General features: G+C 35.2%; 1 protein-coding gene across 1 annotated transcript; it reads right to left on the bottom strand.

Moving 5' to 3' along the window:
* Positions 1–3311: 3311 nt before the first annotated feature.
* Positions 3312–5460, bottom strand: LOC141608912 (peroxidase 12-like). The gene is made up of 3 exons (XM_074428237.1): positions 5163–5460; positions 4724–4918; positions 3312–4052 (listed from the first exon to the last, which is right to left on the bottom strand). The coding sequence occupies exons 1-3, from the start codon at positions 5394–5396 to the stop codon at positions 3438–3440; spliced, it is 1044 nt and encodes a 347-aa protein (XP_074284338.1). The 5' UTR covers positions 5397–5460; the 3' UTR covers positions 3312–3437.
* Between the last annotated feature and the right edge of the window lie 19011 nt (positions 5461–24471).

Genomic DNA, 24471 nt, shown 5'->3' with positions numbered 1-24471 from the left:
GGTAGATGGGGGTGTTACAGCTACTTTAGCGTGATTTCATAGAATCATAAAGTCGTTGGTTGAACGGGTCATCTTAGGAAAGCAGTCGGGTTGAGATGGATTTTTATTAGTGTCTAAGGAATGGTCGATTCAACTACACCATGTTAAGTGAAGTAAAACGAGAGTGTGGTCCTTAATTTGCCCAAAATAGGCCAAAAAACGCAGCAAAAACGACAACAATTGCAAGGAAATTTAAGACCTTTGAAAATGATCCCAAAATTAACATAAAAATAGAACTAAAACCGGGCTAGGGATAGGATGGTCCCGGAAACCGCTTGGGTTATCATCACCCTCACATTAGCATGAGCAAATGAGAAAGGGATGAAGAGCCACGACCTAAAAACAACAAACCCAACATACGACACAAAACAGGAACAAAATGTCAAATCGAAAAGTCGTACGGACTGTTTAAACTTCGTTGAGACAGGCTGTTTTTGTGTATTTGTATTGTTTTCGGTTTGGGTTGTTTTGTGTGGTTTTATTTGAAACATAAAATAAAAGATATGACTTAAACAAGATCACAAAGCATGTTTAAGCCTAGGATAATACTCTTCCAAAGCACTAAGCAAATGGAAAGAGTCATCTCCAAGCACTAAGCAAAGGAGGTTGTTCTAGCACTAAGCAAAGAACTAAACAAGGGTTTTTCAAAAACCTCTTAAATTCATTTTCATAATCTTCAAATCTGATTTTTACAATGGGATAAAAGCTCTTTAAATAGAGGCTTAAGTTGCATCTTGGCCATACATCTAACATTAAATCCTAAGGCCATAAATTAAAGAGAAACAACTAAATCCTAACCATCCATCTAAGACTTAATCTAAAGGCTACAAATTAAAGAGGAACAAAACAAAAGATACAAAGTTGACAAAATACAAAGAACAAGGCTAAATGGACGACTCCTTGATCGTTAAAAACGATGATGACAAAAAGGGCGCCATATTGATGCTTAAAGTTCCTTCCTTGCTTGGCATTTTGTTTGTACAAAAAGGGGACCATTTGATGTCGCTTTCCAATGGAATCTTTGCAATTTGTGCTCATCTTTTCTTCTTGGAAACCGGCTGTTTTGGCTCAAAAATCTCGGTTGCCACATTTGCTTCATTAAGCCCAGCCGGCGGTTATATTGTGTTATAACTATGTGACATTTCATAGCATAAAGGGACAGTGTATGCCGCGATGTTATTTGAATGATCTGGGGAATCGTTTTTGTGAAAGTGTTATGTTAGTTTGATGGAGGCTTAATATAACGCTACTTGTTACATTTTGGTCGCACACCCCATTTTCCTGTATGAAACATGGTTGGTAGTTCTTATTGAGTTGTGTTTTTTTATGTGCTTGGTTGTGTGGCCAAGTTGGAGCTTCTGACTTGGATGTGTGGCCAAGTGGGAGTATTGAAATTCAAGTATTAAACGGCCACATTAGTTGTGGTTGTTACTACATTATCTATGTGATAATAAGGTGAGATTAAGAGGTGAGTAATGTGCCATTAAATGAGATAGTAATGGTCATATTCTTATTAGTTCATCCTCTTGTAACTGTTCTTTTAGAGCATTATAAATTGGATTGATTCTATGCGAATCAATATACAATGACAATACACAACAATTAGAAAGATATACTATCACTACGGCTAAGCTCTCCATCATATTTTAGCTTTGGAATTTGGAGTGTGAACTATATCCAGTGACTCTAGTAGCCACCGGTATCGGTCTCGATTTCGGTTAAATGGGCAGAAAGCGACACGTCGATCATCGTACCTATTCCGCTATTAAGGTACGCATAATCTAACACTTACAAAGCTTATGGAAAGTAGTGTCTAACTAAATTACACCACAAGAAAGAAGGGTCTAGCCTTCCATAATCATAGATATATATAGGATTAGTGGAAAGATTAGCATAAATTAAACTCACCAAAGATTAACACTTTATTCTTCTCTAATACAACTTCTCTATCTAACATAAGAGTTTGCTTATTGAATAACTGATGATGTTCTATGCTCTCAAATGTTGGAGATATATACTCCCTCCATTCAACAATTATCACCCCATTTCTCTAATAAATGGGAGGAGTATTATATTAAAGTGGGGTGATAAAAGTTGAATGGAGGGAGTATATGGGTGCACAAAAACCTAGGGTGAGTCGACATAAGAAGCCCACATGTATAATATAAGGCAAGTGTCTTCAACGAAAAGCGCACGCAAGCAGGAAGGCGCAGGCTGCGGCCTGCTGCGCAGAATGCGTATTTCACTGGAGACTTTCTTCAAAATTCGACTCTCACTTTGATCTTCATGCTCCTATCTTTATTCTGGTTTACGAGATGTTGGTTTCAAAGGGTACCCCTTCACATTTGATAATGGGGAGGTGGGAGACGATAATCGACAGTGTCGGTTAGATAGAATCATGTTTACGGAGAGTTCGACGGATTTGTACCCTTATGCGAAGGTGATTCATATGACTCGGGAGTACGTACTCAGACCACGACCCTTTGAAGCTTGTTCTTGATGGGAGGGATGGGCATAGAGAGACAGGGAGGAAGCCGTTTTGGTTTGAACAGTTATGGCTTGGAGAGGAGGGGTGTGAGGAGGTTATAAGGCGTGTGGGGGAGCGTGGGGGAGATGATTTACCAGAGGTTACGACTTACGAGTCAGTGTGCTATGGAGTTGCTGGAATGGAAGACTATAAATAGGGTTCATGAAGGTTTGGGACTACGTTTCTGTTAGCCATGGTGACCGAATATGGATAGAAAGTACGGTTGAAGGTTTAGTTTGAGAATATTAAAAAACTATAGGCTGAGGTGGCAATCGGGCCGGTTACGGGTTGAGTAATATCGGGTTGTGTCGGGTTTGTGACGGGCTCGGGTTGATTACAGTTTATGTCGGGTAACATTCGGGTCGGGTCAGCAATGGGTGACAAGTCGGGTCGGATCATTAGCTAGTCAGGTTTTCAACATATATTTTATCTTATGTATATAATTTTTGATGGGTTATTTTATATTTAAACAATGTGTAGGTATATTAGTTGTAGTTTCAAGTGAAAATAATTGTGAAAAATGTCAATTTGGTCCTATTTACACCATTATTAAGCTAGTTCATTATCAGATCATCTATCAGGTTTAGTTAATACCGGGTCACGGGTTGGGTCGCGTCGGTTCAGATTGGGAAAAATAAGGTTGCTATCAGTTATCGAGTTAGCCTTGGGCCAGGTTGGTTTTGGTTCATCCAATTTTCGGGTTCTATCGGACCTGGTTTCGAGCGGATTAGCTTTTGCCAGACTCTTTATTCCGTAGAAGCCACACAAAGTCCATAATACAGCAAAACACTTAGATCAACAAGACATTACAAGCCCCAACACATTCTAGTATAGCAAAGCACTAAAATTACAAAATATTACAAGCCCATTTCTACAAACTTCCTTTATGTTGATCATCTTCAACAACAGAGAACAGCCCAAAATCATTACCATTCCTAGCTGAACAATTTGCTCGAATTTCCCCTTGCGCCCCGGTCAAAACACCAAGTTGCCCCATTTTCAAGATAGCATTTACAAACTTCTCAAAGAACAAGCTTTGATTCGTTGCAAAACTAGAGACGATACCCCTTGTTCTTGAATCAGTAAACAATGTTTGATCCGACGTAAACAACCCTTGTCCCTTAACAAGGTCCACGTAGTACTGGTTATCAAACTTGTTAGGGGTACGAATGTCCAGTACTGTTGTATTGTCCGTGTTTAAGGTTGGGCATGTGACTTTAAGGTTTTTTGCAAAGGTTTGCTCAATTGTCGAGTCTTGGGTAGGATAAAGTCGGTCGGTGAAGGAGGTGCAATGGCCACGACCTATAGTGTGGCCTCCCGAAAGAGCCACGACATCAGTTGGGTCGAGCTTTTTGTTTCCGAGGGCGTTAAGAAGTGTTGTAGTGTCGCTTTTAGGTGATGGTAGATTGGCTAGTGTCACGGCTGTTGATGCAAAGTTTAGGCTATCCCTACGTCCATAAGGGATGTCATAGTATGGCCCGCCGGACTGCAAAATCAATATGTTCGATTAAATACTCTATATAAATTCAACAGTTTTTTTAATGTGTCTGCTCTCTTGGAGCACATATTAATAAGGGTTATTTCATAACAATAATCCATCATATTGGTGGTTTGCAATAATCACTTCATCTTATCAATAATCTCAATTAAATCCAACCTAAACACCATATCTTCTAATAACGAACCAGCTGATATTTTTTGAAGTTTATGTGTATCAAATAAACCAAGTTCTTGATTCATCACTTGAAAATATTACACATAAACTTCACATATACCGCTAGGTTGTCCAAAAACTATCAAATATTCCAACATAAACTTCAAAAAAATATCAGCTGGTTCGTTATTAGAAGGTATGATGCTTAGGTTGGATTTAATTGAGATTATTAATAGGATAGAGTGATTATTGCATACCACCAATAGGATGGATTATTGTTATGAAATAATCCTATTAATAATCTAAATATGGTAAAAGAATTTACAAGATATCCACTTTATTTAAAAGCCCCGTTTTATAATAGCAACATAGTATGACAGTTAATATGTTATATGTCGTATAATGTCTTTATATTAGAATTTGTGTTATAAGAATCGCACTAAATTAAATTTTAATTGTGCGTAACTATAAAGAAAATCAAGCATGTATAATCTAAAGAGTACCAAATAGACGGAATCACGAGCGGCAAGGGCAGTAAGATCAGCACAAGAGACTGTTCGACCGCAAGTACGCTGCACAAGAGCACGAAGATCGTTGATAATTTGAAATGCTTGAGGCCTCAATGACAAGTTTGGTGGTGCGTTTTGCTCACTCGGTCCACTGGCAGATCCATCTAGCAATACGGATCCATCACAACCCTGCATCATTTTTTAGATTAGTAACTTTAACATTTGATGATAACTTGACCCAAATTGTTAAATTAATTTCATATGACCCAGTAAGTCTCTTTTAACGTTTTAGAGGGATAGCATACTTTCTATTTTATCCTGATACCATGTAAGATTGTCTTAGTTCAATCATGCTCGTACACATTTGCCAAATGACCTCTAACATTTGCCTGATCCGCAATAAAAACAACCTAAATTAAACGTAAACACAAACCTGAACGAAACAATCATGAAAGTGTAGGCGAAGCAAACCAGCGGATTGCGTAATATCCTGCTTAAACACTTTTGCCAAATGACCTCTAACAATGGCCTCTAACTTAGGGCAGCTAGAAGAATAAAAATTGTAAGACAACCCTTTGACTACGGGTGGTAATGCACTACTACTTTCACTACATTGGCTCATTAAACCAACCATTACTATGACTAGCAGTGTTAAATAAGTACCCATTTTGTATGTTTATTATTTGGTGTTGTCTGTTTGGTTTAAGTTGGAATGAGTATAGTTGAGGACTAGAATGCTGGATTTATAGGCTAAAAAAGTGAAGAAATGATGAAAGTTGATGTGTTTTTAAAGGGCATGTTGTTGTAGTAGTAGTAGTATTGATTAAATTAGCACATCACTTTTGGCTACTTTTTAGCCACAGTATAATATTGACTAACTAGAGGCGGCCAACCTAGCTAAGCAGTAAGCACTCGGCTCTTTCCTCGGATTCAAAGTGCTTAAATTACATTGGTAAATTCTCTAGTGTTACGGTGTCCGGACATGTGGTTGCTGCTATCATTTCTGTTCTCTACACCGGCCTAGACCTGATAAACGAGTTAATTAGGTTGAGTCGTGCCAGTTTGGATCGGATTATTCAGGCCGGGTCGGGTCATTTTAGATTTCAGGTTTATTGGTCGGGTCTGTTTCGAGTCAACCGAGTTGGGTTATTTTCGGGTCAATGAATAAGAGAGAAAAGGCGGTCATTTCAAGTTTTTCGGTTCAATTACAGTTATATTTTGTTGGGTAATTTTCGGGTTTGGTGGTTTCAGAACGGGTCAGTTACGGGTCAAGAAAGCTCGGGTCATGTTCGGGTCGGGTCGGGACAATTGGGGTTTCGGGTCTAAGGGTGATATAGTTCTGATAAGATCCGTTATCGGGCCTGGGCCGCACCCGTATGGAGGAGAAAGAGTCCGGCTTATAAGTCCAAGGAGGTTCAATCACAAAACCAATTGGCAATGGGTGGACTAACTCCTTACTCTCTCCTCTTTTTCCAATGTGGGATAGTCACATGTGCCTTTATCATGAGTTGTCAAGATATTAGCTCGTATAATATCTCGTCTTATCTCGTCTTCAATATAATTTAGGCCCTGTTCTTTTGGACTGAAACGAATCTGATCTGAACTGAACTGAACTTATAGGATCTGAACTAATCTGAACTCATAGGATCGAATCGAATCGAACTTATAGGATCGAATCGAACTTGTAGGAATCGAATCGAACTTATAGGATCGAATCGAATCGAACTTATAAGATCTGAACTTTTCTGAACTAAACTTATAGGAGCCGAACTTAACTTTATTTTATTTTATTTTATTTAACTTAACTATTATTATTATTATTATTATTATTATTATTATTATTATTATTATTATTATTATTATTATTATTATTATTATTATTATTACTTGCCAAGAGAGAACATTGATAATAAAAAATTATAGTCTAAAACACAAGGTAAAATAATAACATTTTTCCGCTTTATATGCATTGGTTTGTTCATACATTATACTACGATTACATTACGATAACAAATAAGTCACATATTATATCTTTTTTTCTAACCATTTATTTCCATATTATCATAATTCTCATCACTTTCATCTTCACTATCATTCTCAACAACGGATTCATTGCCTCGCCAAATGTTTTTGACTATGTTGTTTCGTACCTAATACATGGCCTTATTCCGCTTTTTATAAAACATACCCAAATCTATTGTGACGCTGAAATTATTAATGAGAGGAGTGATTTTTTTTAAAATAATAATGTATGCATCGAATAATTAATGTCAAATATTTTTGTGTCGGTCTTTAAAAATAATACTCCGTATATAGCTTTTCTGAACTAAATTTATAGGATCTGAACTTATTGGATCTGAACTGAACTTATTGGATCTGAACTGAACTGAACTTATAGGATCTGAACTGAACTTATTGGATCTGAACTGAACTGAACTTATAGGATTTGAACTGAACTGAACTGAACTGAACTTATAGGATATGAAGTGAACTGAAATTAAGTGACTTTAAGTCCAAAAGAACAGGGCCTTAGTCCAACATATCTTGTTTAGTATGTCAATGATTTAGTCAATACTAGTTGGAAAGCCCGTGCGATGCACGGGGCTCCTATTAGGATTAGCTGTAAAAATATATTCTTAAGTTAACAAAAAAGTTTAACTATGTTGAATCATTGATGAAAAAAAGATTCATGGTTGGTATAGTTGATTGATGAATTATTAGTGCTTTTACCGTAAAATTTTTGCATTTAATAGTACTTATAACATCAAGTGATTTAGTTATAATATGTACTTTGCTTTTTCATTGTCGCAAGCACAACTGGTTTTTAATTCAATAAAAAAATCTCTCTATGTCAACATGGTGGAGCTCACAAAAATGAATCCTTAATAACGGAGACAGACCTTTATGAGTCTTGTAAATTATTTTACCTACAACAACTATTGAGGAGTCTATTGATCGAATACGAAAGAAAGGGGGAGGGGGGGGGGGGGGTGAATTGAGTATTAAAAACGATGCCCACTTTTTCGAAATATATGATGTAAAATTAATTATTTGATTTTATTGATTAAAATCAACTAATTAATTCAATAATAAGCGCAAAATCGAAATAACAAAAATAAAGAAAGAGAGAAAGAGAGACACACAGGATTTTTGAAGTGGTTCAGTTTCATTCATAAGTCGAAACCTACGTCCACTATTCTCGATTAATAATTTTTAGTACCTTTCTACGGATTACAAAAATTATCAATCCACTCGTATAATCAACTATATGATTATAACTCAGATTGAGTATCGCTAAATACTCTAGGTTGCTCTTACGTTAATAAGAAAAGTACAACAATAAATACTAATTTCACGTAATGCGAGTGAGTATAATATCTTTGTGTACTTAGTATCCTATAACGATTTTTCTTCGAGTGATTGACAAAATTGATACGCAAGTTTTGTATAAGCAATTTGTAAAATAGGAATTAATGCTCAAAGAATTTTGCTTAAAATATTTTTCTCTCTAAAAGTGTAGATGTGTATCACTTTTAATTGATGAATGAATGAGAGTATTTATAGTTGTAGAGAATTAGGGTTTAGGAATATTCTGGAATGTATAAAACCCTAAATGACTTGACGAACAAGTAAGAGGAAAGGGATGGAGGAATTCGGCCTCCTAGGGTTTCGGCCACTAGGGTTCGGTCGGCCCATTCAGTCCCTCTTGCTTCCATAGTCCACAACAAATCGAGATAGAATTCAGTTAAAACCCTAGGTTGCATGACGATATAAATATCGTGTTACAAACCAATAGTTTATCCAACTTAAATTCTTATTAATTAATTCCAATTAAAATAAATACTCTCTTATCTTTATAAATCATTAAAAATATAGTTTCCAAAAATTAACGCATCATTTTTGTCTAGCAATGAAGTTATGGCTATGAGGTCATAACTTCACTAACCTTTAAATCAAACAAAGTAAAACCATTACCGGATGACGACCTATACTATCTAATCTTCAGTAGATCTTAAGTAAACGAATCGTCTCTTCACACGTCTCTCATCTTGAGTCTCGTGGTTGTTATTTGGTCTTGATCTTGAACATTACGATCAAATGTCTTTGAAGTAAAACCTCCTTGGTCCAATACTTCAAGCTTGCGTCATTATAATTGTTCCTTTCTAAATTAAGACTTAAGCACACAATTACACGCATATGTTTATAATATTAAGTCCACATACAAATCATTACTGTCATTATCAAAACAACTAATTAGGACTAAAGGTCCAACAAATTCCCCCTTTTTGATGATGACAAGTCTCCTATGATTTGTGTCTAAGTCTAGTTCCCCCTCAACATAATACTTCCCAAATTATAGAACAGTTGAGCGTAGAAACTAATAATCTTTTCAAAGTTATAACTATAGAACGCCTTGGGAGAATTAACTGGAGACGGTCGCAAATCATAAAAACAATTCCCCCTCTTGGCATCATTGAAAAGATGAGAACAAACATAAAACAACTAGAATAATATATTATGAGACAAGAATTAATCATGAAAAACATATTATATTAAACGCAATCTAGTTCTTAATTAACATAATAATATTATAAACCTGCAATCACACAAGGAATAAAATGCGGAATTGAAAAAGCTAATATCCATATGAATGGACTTTTATTGTGAGCAAAGGAATTAAAAAGATAAGGCTAGGTTGGATGGGTGTGGCAAGGTGGTCACGGGTAGTGTGGGCTCGGCGGGTGTGACCTCGGACGGGTCCGAAATTCCAAGTCCTCGAGTCGCGCGTGACAATGGTCTAGGAGTGCAGCTTGAGCAGTCAATCGAGTATCGAAGTAACCAATCCTCAAAGTCATAGCTTTAACTGCTTCATATATCGTATGCATCTCAGATCTCATCTCCTTTCCAGATTGCAAGAGCTCATCACCAAACTTAACCAAACTATCCAAACCTTTCCTCATAAGAGTAGACTCGGAGTGTGTTCGCATGGCGGCCTTAAGAGCACTGTCGATTTTTGTGTCAAGCCGTGTCAACACGGTGTTTAGACGCGCCGAGCTAATACTACTTGGTCCACTAGTATCAACTCTCCTTTCCTTTTTAATAAGATCAAACAACTCACTTAATTTCTTGTCTTGCTCATTAATCCTTCCAAGAATAGAAGTAAAATTTGATTCCATCTTAGAATCCAACATCTCAAAACTCACATTGCTTTTTCCTCCTTTTTCTCCTTTTTCTCCTTTTGATTCAAAACATAATTCCGGGCCATTAATAACGAGCTTCATATAAGATAAGTAAAGATCGCTCATCTCGTCATTTGTTATTACTCCATAACTATGCTTCCCAATAACTCCTTTCTTCTCTAAAATTCGTGAGATCCAATTCCCATAAGGCAAACTTAAAGTAGAAGCTAAATCATCCATCTTAGCCGTTACACTAGCTTGTATAATTTTATGAAACACAAGCATAGGTAGACTAACCTTTTCTCCTTCAAGCCAAGCCTTCATAATAATCATCACATGAACCCCGAATTTATCTCTACCTTCTTTTCGAGGAACAATGGTAGTCCAAAGAAAGTTCAAAAAGAACCTCAAAGATGGCGACAATTTAGTTGTTAAGATAGTTTCAGACGAAGTCGCATCTTGTTTCAAATACCGTTTTCACTATTAACCTGTCATCAGGTACGTGACATACTTCCTCATTCTACGCTTGGATTAATTTCGATTCCTCCTCCAGGAACTCGAGCCAAGTCGCAGAAATCACCAGGTGAGACACGTATGGATGTCTCATTAACCACAGCAAGTAAATTTCCTTCCTTAAATTGAACAGTAGCATAAAATTGATATATCTCAATAGGAAAGACAGGACCACTTACAGCAGCAATATTTTCCCATCCTTGATCTTTGTCAAAATTCCTGAAGAAACCAAGTGCTTTATATTGCTTTAACCAATCAATCGAATATACTCGTCCTGCGTGAATGCGATATTGAGCAACTTGATTGATATTCCTTCGTTCTACTTGAGTTAATCGAAGATTATTCAGTCCATTGTTAGTGTAATGATCCATATGATGTGCGTAAAGAACACGTGAAGAACCATCATGAAGTATATAGCTCTCAGTTTTCGAGCTTACCTCAGTTTCCGAAACCAATTTTCCCTTACCCTTAATCAATTTTCATCTTTTTGTGAGGTTGTCGGGTAGGTCGACGGCGGACCGTGGGGAACGATGTTGGAGCTGGTGTCCTCCACAAATTAGTGTGATAACATTTGTAAATCTCTTACAGGTTCACAAGGGTATACTTCGTATATTTAATCAGTTGATTAACGTTTACCTAATAACGGTTGGCTTGCTAGAGAGTTTGACGTTATTATCATACAGATGGCGGTGATCAACTGGTCCCTAAAGGTCACACCTATAGGACGTGTTTGAGAAATGTGGTTATAGAAATATAATTACATTGATGCCCAAAATGACTAAAAAGTTAGTCAATGTGTTGATGAGATAATTATTTAATGAAAATTAAATAATATTAAGTTGAGACGAATTAACTGTCAATTCGTAAATTAAATATAATAAGTTATATTTAATTAAATATATATAAAGTTAGTTTGGACGAATTAATCTGTTAATTCGTAGTTAAATATAATCAGTTGTATTTAATATCAACAAGTTGAATGTGTCATAGTGGTAATAGTGAGGGTACACAAGCCAAGAGGTCATGGGTTCGATCCTCACTAGATGACAATTTAACACACTTTATATATTTTTGGAAATACCAAAAATAAGAAAATTTAATTCCTTATTTTCGGTTCAGGTGGCCGAAATTAGGGCGGTTTCCACTTTCCTAATTGATTTCGGATTTCGGTCTATATAAAAAGAAAGGTGGAGAATTATTTCTAACCTAATTCTTTTTCTGACCGAGCCTCCTCTTTCTCATCACAAAAAAACACAAAGACAATAAAATTTTACAGAAAATTTTAGATTGATTTCTAGCATAATCAAAGGGTATATCTTAGATCGTCTTGGGTGCAACTAATAGGTGAATATCAATTTTGATATTGTTCTTAGGCCAATTTTGCAAGGACCCGAGGTTAATTCTAAATCCTTTTACTTATGCTTATGTATTTTATTTTATGACCATAGATCATCTTTATTATATCGTTATAATCCTTCATGTTAAAGGGAAGTATACAGATTATTTCCCACAAGCGAGGGGTTTCGGGCGGCGTGACGGAGCGCGTGGTTCTCGGGGGTGATTGGGTTACCTTCTTTCTAACAACAACATGTTTCTTGGATTGAAAACGGGTTTTAGGTTGATTTGCCATTATCAATCTTGAAGGTTTTGAAAAAGTATTAGGGAAGAAGATATTTGAATTGATGAGAATTATGGAGAGATTAAAAGGGTTTAAATAGCACAAGGAATTTTTGTTTTGGTAACAATAGAATTCTTAAAGATAGAAAATAATACCAATTTCCTTATTATTTTTTTTTGGTGCCTTCCTTTACCTTTTTTTTCGTACTTTCCTTTTTTTTTCGTGCTTTTCCTTTTTTTTCCGCACTTTCTCTTCTTTTTTTTTCGTGCTTTCTTTTTTTTCGGCACTTTTTTTTCGTTTTTGGTATTATATCCTATTTCTTATATGATAAGAATAAGATAAGAATCCTCTAGTTTGTGTTTAGGCAGGATTGTAGGAGGTGGTTACAAGATATGGCAAGGATAGAGATTTGTGTAGGAATATAATAAGATAGAATTATCTTTATTATATTTAGGCATTTTATTGTAGATTTTGTCGAATTTTTGTAAGAATATGTGATCATACAGAATATAAAATATTAGCATATACATAAGCAAGATATAACACGTAAAATAAACATTATTTAACATAATTAAACTTGCAACAAAAATATACGGACACAATCGTACAATCTCATCTTCCCAGCCAGTCATTCAGGTTCCCAGACATAATTATGACGGATTTAATTATCACTAATTAAACCAATCTCTAGTCTTAATAACTCAAAGCGTTTTCTAGCTAACGGCTTAGTCAAGATATCAGCCCATTGCCTTTCGGTACTACAAAATTCAAGTGAAATGTTGCCTTTCTCTACATGATCTCGTAGAAAATGGTGTCGAATATCTATATGTTTGGTCCTCGAGTCTTTGGGCGGGGTTCTTAGAAATTACTATAGCACTCGTATTGTCACACATAATAGGCATACGACCTACATTTATACCATAATCACATAGTTGTTGCTTTAACCAAAGTAATTGAGAACATACCGATCCAATGAGATACATACTCGGCTTCAGCAGTAGACATTGCAACTGAATTTTGTTTCTTTGATCCCCATGTGATGATACAAGGTCCAACAAACGTTGCATACCCAGAAGTGCTTTTCCTATCTAAAGAGCATCCTGTATAATCTGCATCTGAATACCCTACTAGATCGAAATTACACTCAAGTGGATACCATAAGTACAAATTTGATGTACCAATTAAATATCTCAAGATACGTTTAACTGCAATCATATGTGACTCTTTAGGACACGATTGATATCGCGCACAGACACATACATTATACATTATATCAGGACGACTTACAGTTAAATATAAAAGTGAACCAATCATACCTCGATATGTAGTCTCATCGACACACTTACCATGTTCATCTATAGTTATCTTCTTTTCAGGTACCATAGGTGTATCGTAAGATTTTGCATTTTCCATACCGAATTTTCGAATCAGTTCCTTGATATATTTCTGTTGGTGAATCTTTATACCATCCTTTGTTTGTTGAATTTGTAAGCCTAGAAAGTATTTCAGTTCTCCCATCATGCTCATTTCAAACTCAGAAGTCATTAGATCTGAAAAATACTTGCATAATTTTTCATTAGTAGAACCGAATATAATATCGTCTACATAAATTTGCACAACAAGTAAATTAGAACCCTCGTATTTTAGGAACAAGGTTTTATCGACAGATCCTCTTATAAAATTATTTTGTAATAGAAACTTGGATAATCTGTCATACCATGCCCTTGGAGCTTGTTTCAAACCATATAAAGCTTTGTCTAATTTATAAACGTGGTTTTGAAACTTGCTATCTAAAAATCCGGGAGGTTGTTCTACATAAACTTCTTCTTCCAAGTAGCCATTAAGAAACGCAGTCTTAACGTCCATTTGGAATAGTTTCATTCCTTTATGAGCAGCAAAGGCAATAATGAGACGAATAGCCTCAAGTCTTGCTACGGGTACAAAGGTCTCGTCATAATCGATCCCTTCTTGTTGATTGTAGCCTTGGACAACTAGTCGTGCCTTGTTTCTTGTAATAAGTCCTGCATCGTCCAGTTTATTTCTAAACACCCATCTTGTACCAATAATAGTTCGATCACTAGGTCGTGGCACTAAGTGCCATACCTTATTGCGTTCGAATTGTTGAAGCTCATCTTGCATAGCGGTTATCCAATCAGGTTCAGCAAGAGCTTCTTTAATATTGGTAGGTTCAATGGTTGATAGAAAAGAGAAGAACGAGCAAAAATTATTCAAGGACCTACTAGTTTTAATGCCTTGTTCTAGATCCCCTAGGATTTTGTCCAAAGGGTGGGAGCTTTGATGTTTCCACTTTTTTAGAACTCTAGGCTCATTATCATTTGATGAACTCGCACCATCTGCAGACGTGGAATCATGATTTGTTCCCCCTGAGTTGGACTCGGGATTTTCTTCAGAAGTATCACTAACTTCATTAGAAATTTCATGATTTGGATCGGAAGTTACACCATCATTAGGTATAACTTCAAGATCTTTTTCCTTATCTAAGGAAGGGTCAATAGTATCATTAACTACGGACTCATCACTTCTCTTAGGATCGTTTGCAGAATTATCTAGTTCATCATTGATACCTTGAATATCTTCTTCTTCATTTAAGGGCTCATTTCTTGTTAAAAAAAAATCGGGCTCATCTGGATCCTCTTCTTCCTGTTCTGAAGGAAAAGTAGATCTTAATACTTACATATTCATATATATGTTAATTTAATTTGTCATAAAAATTAAAGATGGGTTTTATGCATGCAAACAAATGAGCAAAATAGAGGAGAAATCATGTTCTTACATTGGAGATTTCGGTTTTAAGGGCACAAGAGAGATCACCTTTCTCTCTTGTTCTTGTGCTTTCCTTTAATGGAAGAACTAAGATCCAAGTGTAGGATCTCTCCCAAAGCTTTATACCCAAGGCTTTCTCTTAATAAAATTAATATTATAGTTACTAGTACAATATTAATCTTGTATGAAAAATGACCCAAAAATATTATAGACACTTAATATTTTCGGTTTATGGGAGGAAGAAGAAGAGAGCTTTCTATCTCTCTAGAATTCTAAATCTTGGATGAGTAAAAATATGAATGATACACCAATACATTTTATGTGTTATTAGGTAAATAAGATGAAAAACCATAATGGTTTTCTCATCTCAAAAACCGGGTGGAGGGGTGGATAGGAGGGAGCCAATGCATGCAATCGTTGCTCTTAACAATAAACAATAGGGTTGCATGGCTAAATAGTAGGTAATCATTGTGTTTTCCATTAACTTAATCAAACACAATATTAGCCTAAACCACTCCCTTATTTTGGCACCTCCATAAAATGGTACCCATTTTATTTTTGTCAATTTTGTCAATATGTCACATGTCATATGTAACATAAATTTGTTATGTATTTTTAACACATTAAAAATCAACGTATTATTATTAAAAAATACGTCACATACAAAAATTGACTTAGTAATTTCATAATTACTTGTTACCAAAATATTTTACCAATTTATAAATCGTATTTATAATAATTCATTCAAATTCAATTATTACCTTAAACAATTATTTCATCCGAGTAATTGTACGATTCAAATACTCAGACCGTATCTCATTTAATCACATTTTAATCAAATACGTAAATACTACGTCCAAAATTGTCCGTCAATTTTCAAGTAATTTAATTAACTCGTAACATTATACGATTAATTAAATGATCAATTAAGAGTGTTGCCCTATAGGTATGACCAAGGGGATCAACTGATCACCACCGTCGCACGACAGTAATGTCAAACTCTAGTCAGCCAATCATTACCGATATATGTTGACCAGTTGACAGTAAAATATTACTTCCCAATTGTATTCTTTAAAATGAGATTTAAACATGTGATCATCATGATCGACAGTCGTGATCGCATTATTGTCGGAGGACACATATTCCAACAATCTCCCACTTGTCCTCGACAAGTGTGCGTCACCAATTCTCTTGTCCTATTACTATCTCCCACTCAATGCAAGGTGTCTTTCAGGTCGTACTTGCAAGTGATCATATCGAGAGTGGTTTCCTCGATCTGGAGAATAACTGATTGACCGGACTTATCTATCATAGATACTTTCCGAGTGTGGCCACGCATTTCCAGTTCATTACTCCTCGAGTGGCCCTGAGATATTGTTATAACCCTGACAAGGGGTGGACAATTCCTATCGCACTCATTCCCTTCGACTAGCCACAGCCATCATAACCCAAAATATGCCCATTTGACCCCATTTACGAAGGTCGTAGTAACACAAATCAAAGTTAATCTGAAACTGTGCCATCTTAGGCGAATAGTCTTTAGTCAAAAGAATCGACTCATTCGAATACTATAGTAGCTCTTGCCACGACCAGGCTATATAAATTTGCCAGAACTCTATAAGCGGTCATTAGGCCCGACAAAATGTTCCTAACAGTCTGCCTATGTGATCGATTAGTCATCTCACATGACTCTATGGCACTTGAACTTGCCATCAATCGCATCACACTCTAGTCACTTCGAGACGTCACCTCATACAAGTAACTATGGGCAAATACAATGTTAATCCATGTTCACTTTAACGGGGTTCAATTGTCTCCACAACCCGTTTGGATGTAACAAGGTACAAGTGAAGGAAATGTAGATTCATATACATACTAACATACTCATATATGTGAAAATTAATTTGTCATAAAATTAAATGTGGATTTTATGCATGCAAACAATATAAAAATAGGGGAGAAATCATGTCCTTACATTGATGATTTCGGCTTAATGGGCACAAGAGAGATCACCTTTCTCTCTTGTTCTTGAGCTTTCCCTTATGGAAGAACAAAGATCCAAGTATAGGATCTCTCCTTAGGATTAATACCCAAAGCTTTCTCTTAATTTAATTAATATTACAAAAACTAGTATAATATTAATTAGAAGAAAATTGAACCAAAAATATTTATAAACTCTTAAATATTTCGGTTTTTAGAGAGAAGAAGAGGAGGATTTAGTTCTCTCTAGAATTTGTATTTTGGATGAGTGAATAAAAAAATGAATAATCTTTTACAACCTTTTGTATATTATTAGGTAAAAATTATGGAAAAACCATCATAGGTTTTGTCTTCTCAAAACCGTGTAAGAGGAGGGCTTTAGGGGAGCCAATGCATGGAAAAATTGTTCTTCACAATGAACAATAGGCTTGCATGGCTAGTGACTAGTGTAATCATCATGCCTTCCACTAATTACAATCAACATATAATTAGCTCAACAACCCTCTAATTTTCGGCCCACTTAATAATATGGATTCCATATTATTTTTGTCAATTGTCAATATGTCACATGTCATATGTGATATAAATTTGTTATGTATTTTTAACATATTAAAAATCAACGTATTAATAAAAACACGTCACATACAAAAATCGACTTAGTAATTTCATAATTACTTGTGCCAAAATATTTTACCATTTATAAATTACAACCGATTGTATTTATAACAATTCATTCAAATTTAATTGTTACATTAAACAATTATTTCATCCGAGTAATCATACAATTCAATTACTCAGACCGTATCTCATTTAATCACATTTCAATTTGATACGTAAATTTTACTTCCAAAATCGTCCGTCAATTTTCAAGTAATTTAATTAACTCGTAACGTTATACGATTAATTAAATAATCAATTAAGAGTGTTGCCCTATAGGTATGACCTAGGGGGTCAACTGATCACCACCGTCACACGACAGTAATGTCAAACTCTAGTCAGCCAATCATTACCGATATATGTTGACCAGTTGACAGTAACAATATTACTTCCCAATTGTATTCTTTATAATGAGATTTAAACATGTGATCATTATAATCAACAGTCGTGATCGCATTATTGTCGGAGGACACATATTCTAACAATCTCCCACTTGTCCTCGACAAGTGTGCGTCACCAATTCTCTTGTCCTATTACTATCTCCCACTCAATGCAAGGTGTCTTTCAGGTCGTACTTGCAAGTGATCATATCGAGAGTGGTTTCCTCGATCTGGAGAATAACTGATTGACCGGACTTATCTATCATAGATACTTTCCGAGCGTGGCCACGCATTTCCAGTTCATTACTCCTCGAGTGGCCCTGAGATATTGTTATAACCCTGACTAGGGGTGGACAATTCCTATCGCACTCATTCCCTTCGACTAGCCACAGCCATCATAACCCAAAATATGCCCATTTGACCCCATTTACGAAGGTCGTAGTAACACAAATCAAAGTTAATCTGAAACTGTGCCATCTTAGGCGAATAGTCTTTAGTCAAAAGAATCGACTCATTTGAATACTATAGTAGCTCTCGCCACGACCAGGCTATATAAATTTTCCAGAACTCTATAAGCGATCATTAGGCCCGACAAAATGTTCCTAACAGTCTGCCTATGTGATCGACTAGTCATCTCTCATGACTCTATGGCACTTGAACTTGCCATCAATCGCATCACACTCTAGTCACTTCGAGACGTCACCTCATATAAGTAACTATGGGCAAAAACAATGTTAATCCATGTTCACTTTAACGGGGTTCAATTGTCTTCACAACCCGTTTGGATATAACAATGTACAAGGTGAGTTAATAACTCAAACGACAAATGTCGACATCACACTCGGGTAGTCAATATCATATTACAACCTTGTGATGTATATTGTCAGTGTAAACACTTATTGATTGCAATAGAAGTTTAACAACCCATGTGTCCATGTGTTCAAACTTCTTGCACTTGCAATTTCCTTCACATTCATGTTCTCTCTCATAGCATGAATCTTACCAAGTACACATCAAGGTTCCCGACCTTGGTTTCGGTTCTTTAACTTGAAAGAACTTTCTTATCGACTATCACATAACGAACGAATTTGTGGTGAATAATATAACTTGTACTGATCAAGTATTTCATCCACACACAATGCACTAGGTATATGTTTTGTAGAATCTTGTAACAATTTGTCAAGATTATTAGCTTAGTACTTCTCACAAGTCCTAGCTTAACTAGGAAAGATTATCTTGAATAACCTCTTATTCAACCAAGCATCTTTCCAAAACTTCTCATTTCTCTTTATAGGCTTGAAAGAATTGGGATTCTCATAAATCCTTACATGTGCTCGGACTTTCTATAATATGTGCAACCTCTTATCACATAATAGAGTATTCCGTCAAACACCGAAATCGCTCATCGGATTCTACTTGAGAATTCATGAAGTTTTTATTATGGCTCACCAATCAATCATCATGCTCTTATGCATATGATTCATAATTGGACATGTACATGATTATTCTAATGGCGGAAACATTAGTTACTAATAATCATGAGATCAACCGTTCATAGGTTCAATGAACGACTATGACTGCTAATGGCAATTCCATTTTCATCCACATGAACAACCTATGTGAATGTTGATACAATGTGTATCTCTTAATACTAATCCGACATCCCTTGATGTAATTGGATTCATCATTGTCCATTTTCATCCAGAATTGAAAACTCAAAAGCTTCTTTATGAAAGAAGGTATTAGCTCGTCATTCTTTAATGAGCGATGAGTCGTAAATATTCGAAGGATGATAGCTCCCACTAAATTCCATGTCTTCACATGAGAATTTCCTAACTCCCACTCAATTCTACACATTTCGAAATTGACTTCTCAATCGAAATTTATTCAAGAATTGAAATATAAATTGCATTGCCAAGTTATTAAGATAGAACCATATATGTTCCCATCATATCCCTTTAAAATACCTCAAAATACCTATTTTGAAGTGGTCTCATCTTAACCCTACGGAAAGAGATTTTAAATCTCCAACACACTCGTGTCATAATGATGTGTAGTAATGTCATTATTCAAATATAAACAATATCTAGAATACGCCCTTCGCAAATACCCTTTTGGAAGGAAGTTTAACCATTTCATAGTGAGGTTAAACAATGACATTTGCGTGGTTAAAACTTTGGCCATCGAAGATATCGGTATATCAATCTTTGCAACTTGATCATAACTAGTATGTTACTATGATTCATTTAGGCTCTTAAGTAAATCTCAAGGTTGAAACTATTGGTCAATTGTTTCGTAAACTTAGTCAAAAACTTGTTAAGACTTTGCATTAGTCATTTTTCTACCAAAACTTTCTTTTGGTCTCCTCGTGTAGTTATCTTGAGAAAATTCTCTTATGATTACTACACTTGGTCTCTTTAGTCATATAGAACCTACTAGAGACCATAGATCTCATCTATTCGGCATACTATGTAAATAGATATACCTTCATTCAAATCATTTTCTCTTGCGTAGATCTTCATTTACACAAGTACACAATTTTATCTTGCTTTGTGTGTTGTGTCCTCATTTTTCTCCCACTCTATCTTTAGAATAAATACACTATATATTCAAAGATAGCATATGAGACACAAATTAATGATGTTGAAGTATAAGGAGAACTATCCCATAGATAGACTAATAGTTATTGATTTCATATGTGTACTTGGTGATTGACATTCCTTTAAGAGAGTTCATAGACTCAAAATCTCTTTATAAATGATCATACACACGCCTTAAGCATGTGGACATATAATGAAACCCGTCATTATAATTGTCTATTAGATCACCTTAAGTGAATAATCTTATGTTTCAAAACACAAGCATTTTAAAGATGAAATTTAGAACATTAGAAGGATAAATGATAAAACGGGTGACTTGGGTTGCAAACCAAGTCACCATCATCCAAAATACAAACCATTATCCAAAATACCTTTCCATGTCAAACATAGAAACTTAAAGTTCTAAAAATCCAAAACATTACTTAAAATAAGACAACGAAAAACAAAGCTCCATAAAAGCTATCCTTAGCTTCTCCATGGTTTCTCATGCTTGTTTTTCTTTTCCCTTGTCTTTGCTTGGTGGAGGCCCTATTTACAATAAAAAGGGAGATACGTTATCACAACTTTGCATCATAATACCATAGTTGAATTAGAAACATAAAAGAAGGTTAGTCATTTACCTACTGGAGTGATCTTTCCAGCTTTGATATCACCAAGGTATTTGGAACAATTTCTTTTCCAATGTCCCATGCCATTACCATAATGGCATTTATCAAGAGGACCCTTCTTGACTTTGGATGTGCTAGCTTCACAAGACTTAGCTTTGGTGAATGTGGGAGCTTGCTTTTTACCCTTCCTTCCACTCTTCTTGAATTTCCCGTTTCTCTTAGTGCTTATGTTAAGCACATCCTTGGGAGGGTTCACATTTAACCCCATGTCCCTCTCGGCTTGCACAAGTAACTTGTGCAACTCCTCAAGAGACACATCCTTGTCTTGCATGTTGAAATTCACCCGGAATTGCACATATGCTTTGACTTTGGACAAGGAGTGTAGAATCCTATCTACGATGAGTTCTTTGGGGATTTCAACCTTTTGAATTTTCAAGGTCTCGACAAGCTCCATGAGTTTGAGCACATGAGGGCTAACCTTTTGGCCCTCTTTGAAGTCGAGATCAAAGAATGCCGCGGCCGCCTCATATTGGACGATCCGCGGAGTTTGTGAAAACATTGTCACAAGTTTGGAGTAAATCTCATTAGCATTGCCCATTTTAAAGGCTCTCCTTTGGAGGTCCGCCTCCATCGCAAATATTAAGACATTTTTCATTGCGGCGGACTCCTTTTGGTAAGCCTCATATGCTTCCCTAGTGGCCGCGGTGGACCTAGTGGAGGGTTCGGGTGGAGAGGCCTCGGTAAGGTAACGAAGCTAGTCGTCACCTTCGGCGGCTAATTTGAGTTGGGCATCCCATTCGGAGAAATTTGACCCATTCTTTTCAAGTTTACATCGATCCATAAAGGATCGGAGCCAAGATGAACTAGCGAGAGGTGTAGCATTAGGAGTTGGTGTTGCCATTTGTTATGAAAAAGAAGTGGTCTACAAAACAAAATATAAGGAGTAAAACAATTGTCGTTTTAATAATACTCGTAAAAATGTATGATATAAACAAGTTTTATGCATTTTTTCTAGTGGCCTCTACCCAACTAGATAAATGATTCTAAGACCCAAATTCATATCGACTTAGGCACGGTGGGGCCGATACATCCTTTATCAATATAACTCGGTGGATTAACGTTTAATCGATTCTACTTTTAGAACTCTTGGTCGATAATATTACATTAACAATTATCTATAGCCCAAAACACATCGACAAGGGCACAGTGGGGCCGATACATCCCTTATCAAATACTTTTGTTGAGTTCAATCCAAATTTCGAATAAATGTGTCCATGATCCAAACCCACATTAACTTGGGCACGGTGTGGCCGATACATCCCTTATCAACATGAATTCGGTGGATTAACATTCATCACCCACTTCCCTTACGTAACAAGGTTTGTACCCCGGTGGGGCCGAGCGCACTCCCTCGCGAAATAGGTTTTCATGGTTTCTACTATTTGGTAAGGCTATGTCTCAATTAATTTTTTTAGCGAGAGGTCATGTCAATTTATTATCTATCACGTTTTAAGTGAACTAAAGCGGTGAACTACGATAATTTTAATTTACACGGTCGATAAACTCGATAAAATAACAATGCATGTTTAGTTATGGCGATTTAGCGATGCATGTGACATAAAATAAAATGCAAGCAAAAAGATAAATAAATCCTAGTATGGCCTTTCCTAAAAGAGAAAAACTATTTAACTATTACATATTCGGAAACCAACTCCATTGGTCCCTTGAACTTCGGTTGTGGCACGCATCTCGAGGTAACACCGTCTTTATGTATCGCCATTCTTGAAGAAATCCGTCTTTGGGAACTCCGGAATGAATAAAATTACATAATAAATTACATAATTTCCTATTATACATTTGTAACTAAAATAAAATAAATCTATTAAATTACAAAACGGTGATACGAGATCACAATAAAATTACAACCGAATCGATATTCCCATACATTTCGGGAAATACCAATTAAAATCTAAGGCCATACTAAGTAAAATTACATAATTCAAAAATTACATAAATTAAAATTATGACAATCATAAAGAAAATGCAGCATTATAATATGTATGAACATGCTCAATTTTATGCTAAATCGCCTTTAATAAGCCAATATCGTATATTACTCGGTTTTTACGGATTTGCGTGATTTCAACATTTTATAATCACAAAAATACATAAACTCATATTTATGCATAAGTTAATTACCCTAACCTCTTAGGACTCAAAATATAGTCTTCACTAATAATTTGACCATAATTAACTCATATTAACAAAATTGTTCATAAATGGACCAAAAATTACAAAAATAAGCTATTAAACTTCAAATAAATCACAAAATTTCAAATAAATTTGAAATTTGAAATTTAAATTCATGAACATTCTGGAAAAATTCCATGACCCTCATAATGTTCAAAATCTTAGGTTAAAAATTTCGAAATTTTTCCGGAAAACAATGTTGCGGTTTATCGATTTTTAATAAAATAATCATAAAAGCATGGAAAAATTATTTTCATTAATTTTTCAATTTTAGATCTGAAAAAGATAATAAAATGCAACATTAGACGTTTTTCCTAAGTCATAGATTATGTTTTATTAATTTTCCACTAATAATGTCACTATTTATGCTATTTTTCTTCAAAAATTCATAAATCATGCAAAAAGACTTCTTCATAGCCAATTATTTTACACACATCTTGTAAAATTGCATGTGACAACTTATTAATTTTCTATAACCAGATTCGAAATTTAACTCATATTAACCTATTTTTCACTTAAATCCGAATTTAATAATGAAAAATTCATTTTTCGAGCATAACAAGTCCAAAAATTATGAAAATTTACAGGTTATCTCAAAATAATATACGTGACAACTTATCCAAAAACCAAGTGAAAATTCGAAGTATAGCTAATTTTAGACCAAAAATGACATTTTTACTCATAAAATCACATTTAAATGCCATTATTGTAAATTACGAACAATAAAAATCCGAAAAATTAACCAAAATATCCTAAAACATTTTAGGATCAGAAATATTAACATGCATGGATTAATTTCGTGATATCTCATAATAACACAAATTTTACAAGTTTTATTTGTTATTCTTATAACTCGGAAAAACTTTTAACCGATTTGCATGCAAACAACCGTGGCTCTGATACCAATTGAAGGAAATGTAGATTCATATACATACTAACATACTCATATATGTGAAAATTAATTTGTCAGAAAATTAAATGTGGATTTTATGCATGCAAACAATATAAAAATAGGGGAGAAATCATGTCCTTACATTGATGATTTCGGCTTAATGGGCACAAGAGAGATCACCTTTCTCTCTTGTTCTTGAGCTTTCCCTTATGGAAGAACAAAGATCCAAGTATAGGATCTCTCCTTAGGATTAATACCCAAAGCTTTCTCTTAATTTAAT

This window comes from Silene latifolia, chromosome 10 (assembly GCF_048544455.1).
Source record: "Silene latifolia isolate original U9 population chromosome 10, ASM4854445v1, whole genome shotgun sequence".
NCBI classification, from domain to species: Eukaryota; Viridiplantae; Streptophyta; class Magnoliopsida; order Caryophyllales; family Caryophyllaceae; genus Silene; species Silene latifolia.
Note: the sequence above shows the minus strand (reverse complement) of the source record. Positions and strands in the feature narration are given on the sequence as shown.

What these genes read in the sequence shown, in the direction of transcription:
- LOC141608912 (XM_074428237.1), bottom strand. Translation starts at nt 5,396, where the DNA reads ATGGGTACTTATTTAACACTGCTAGTCATAGTAATGGTTGGTTTAATG. An exon ending in TTCATGATTGTTTCGTTCAG is followed by an intron (nt 4,919 to 5,162) that starts GTTTGTGTTTAC and finishes AAAATGATGCAG; the next exon opens with GGTTGTGATGGATCCGTATT. An exon ending in CTCGTGATTCCGTCTATTTG is followed by an intron (nt 4,053 to 4,723) that starts GTACTCTTTAGA and finishes TTGATTTTGCAG; the next exon opens with TCCGGCGGGCCATACTATGA.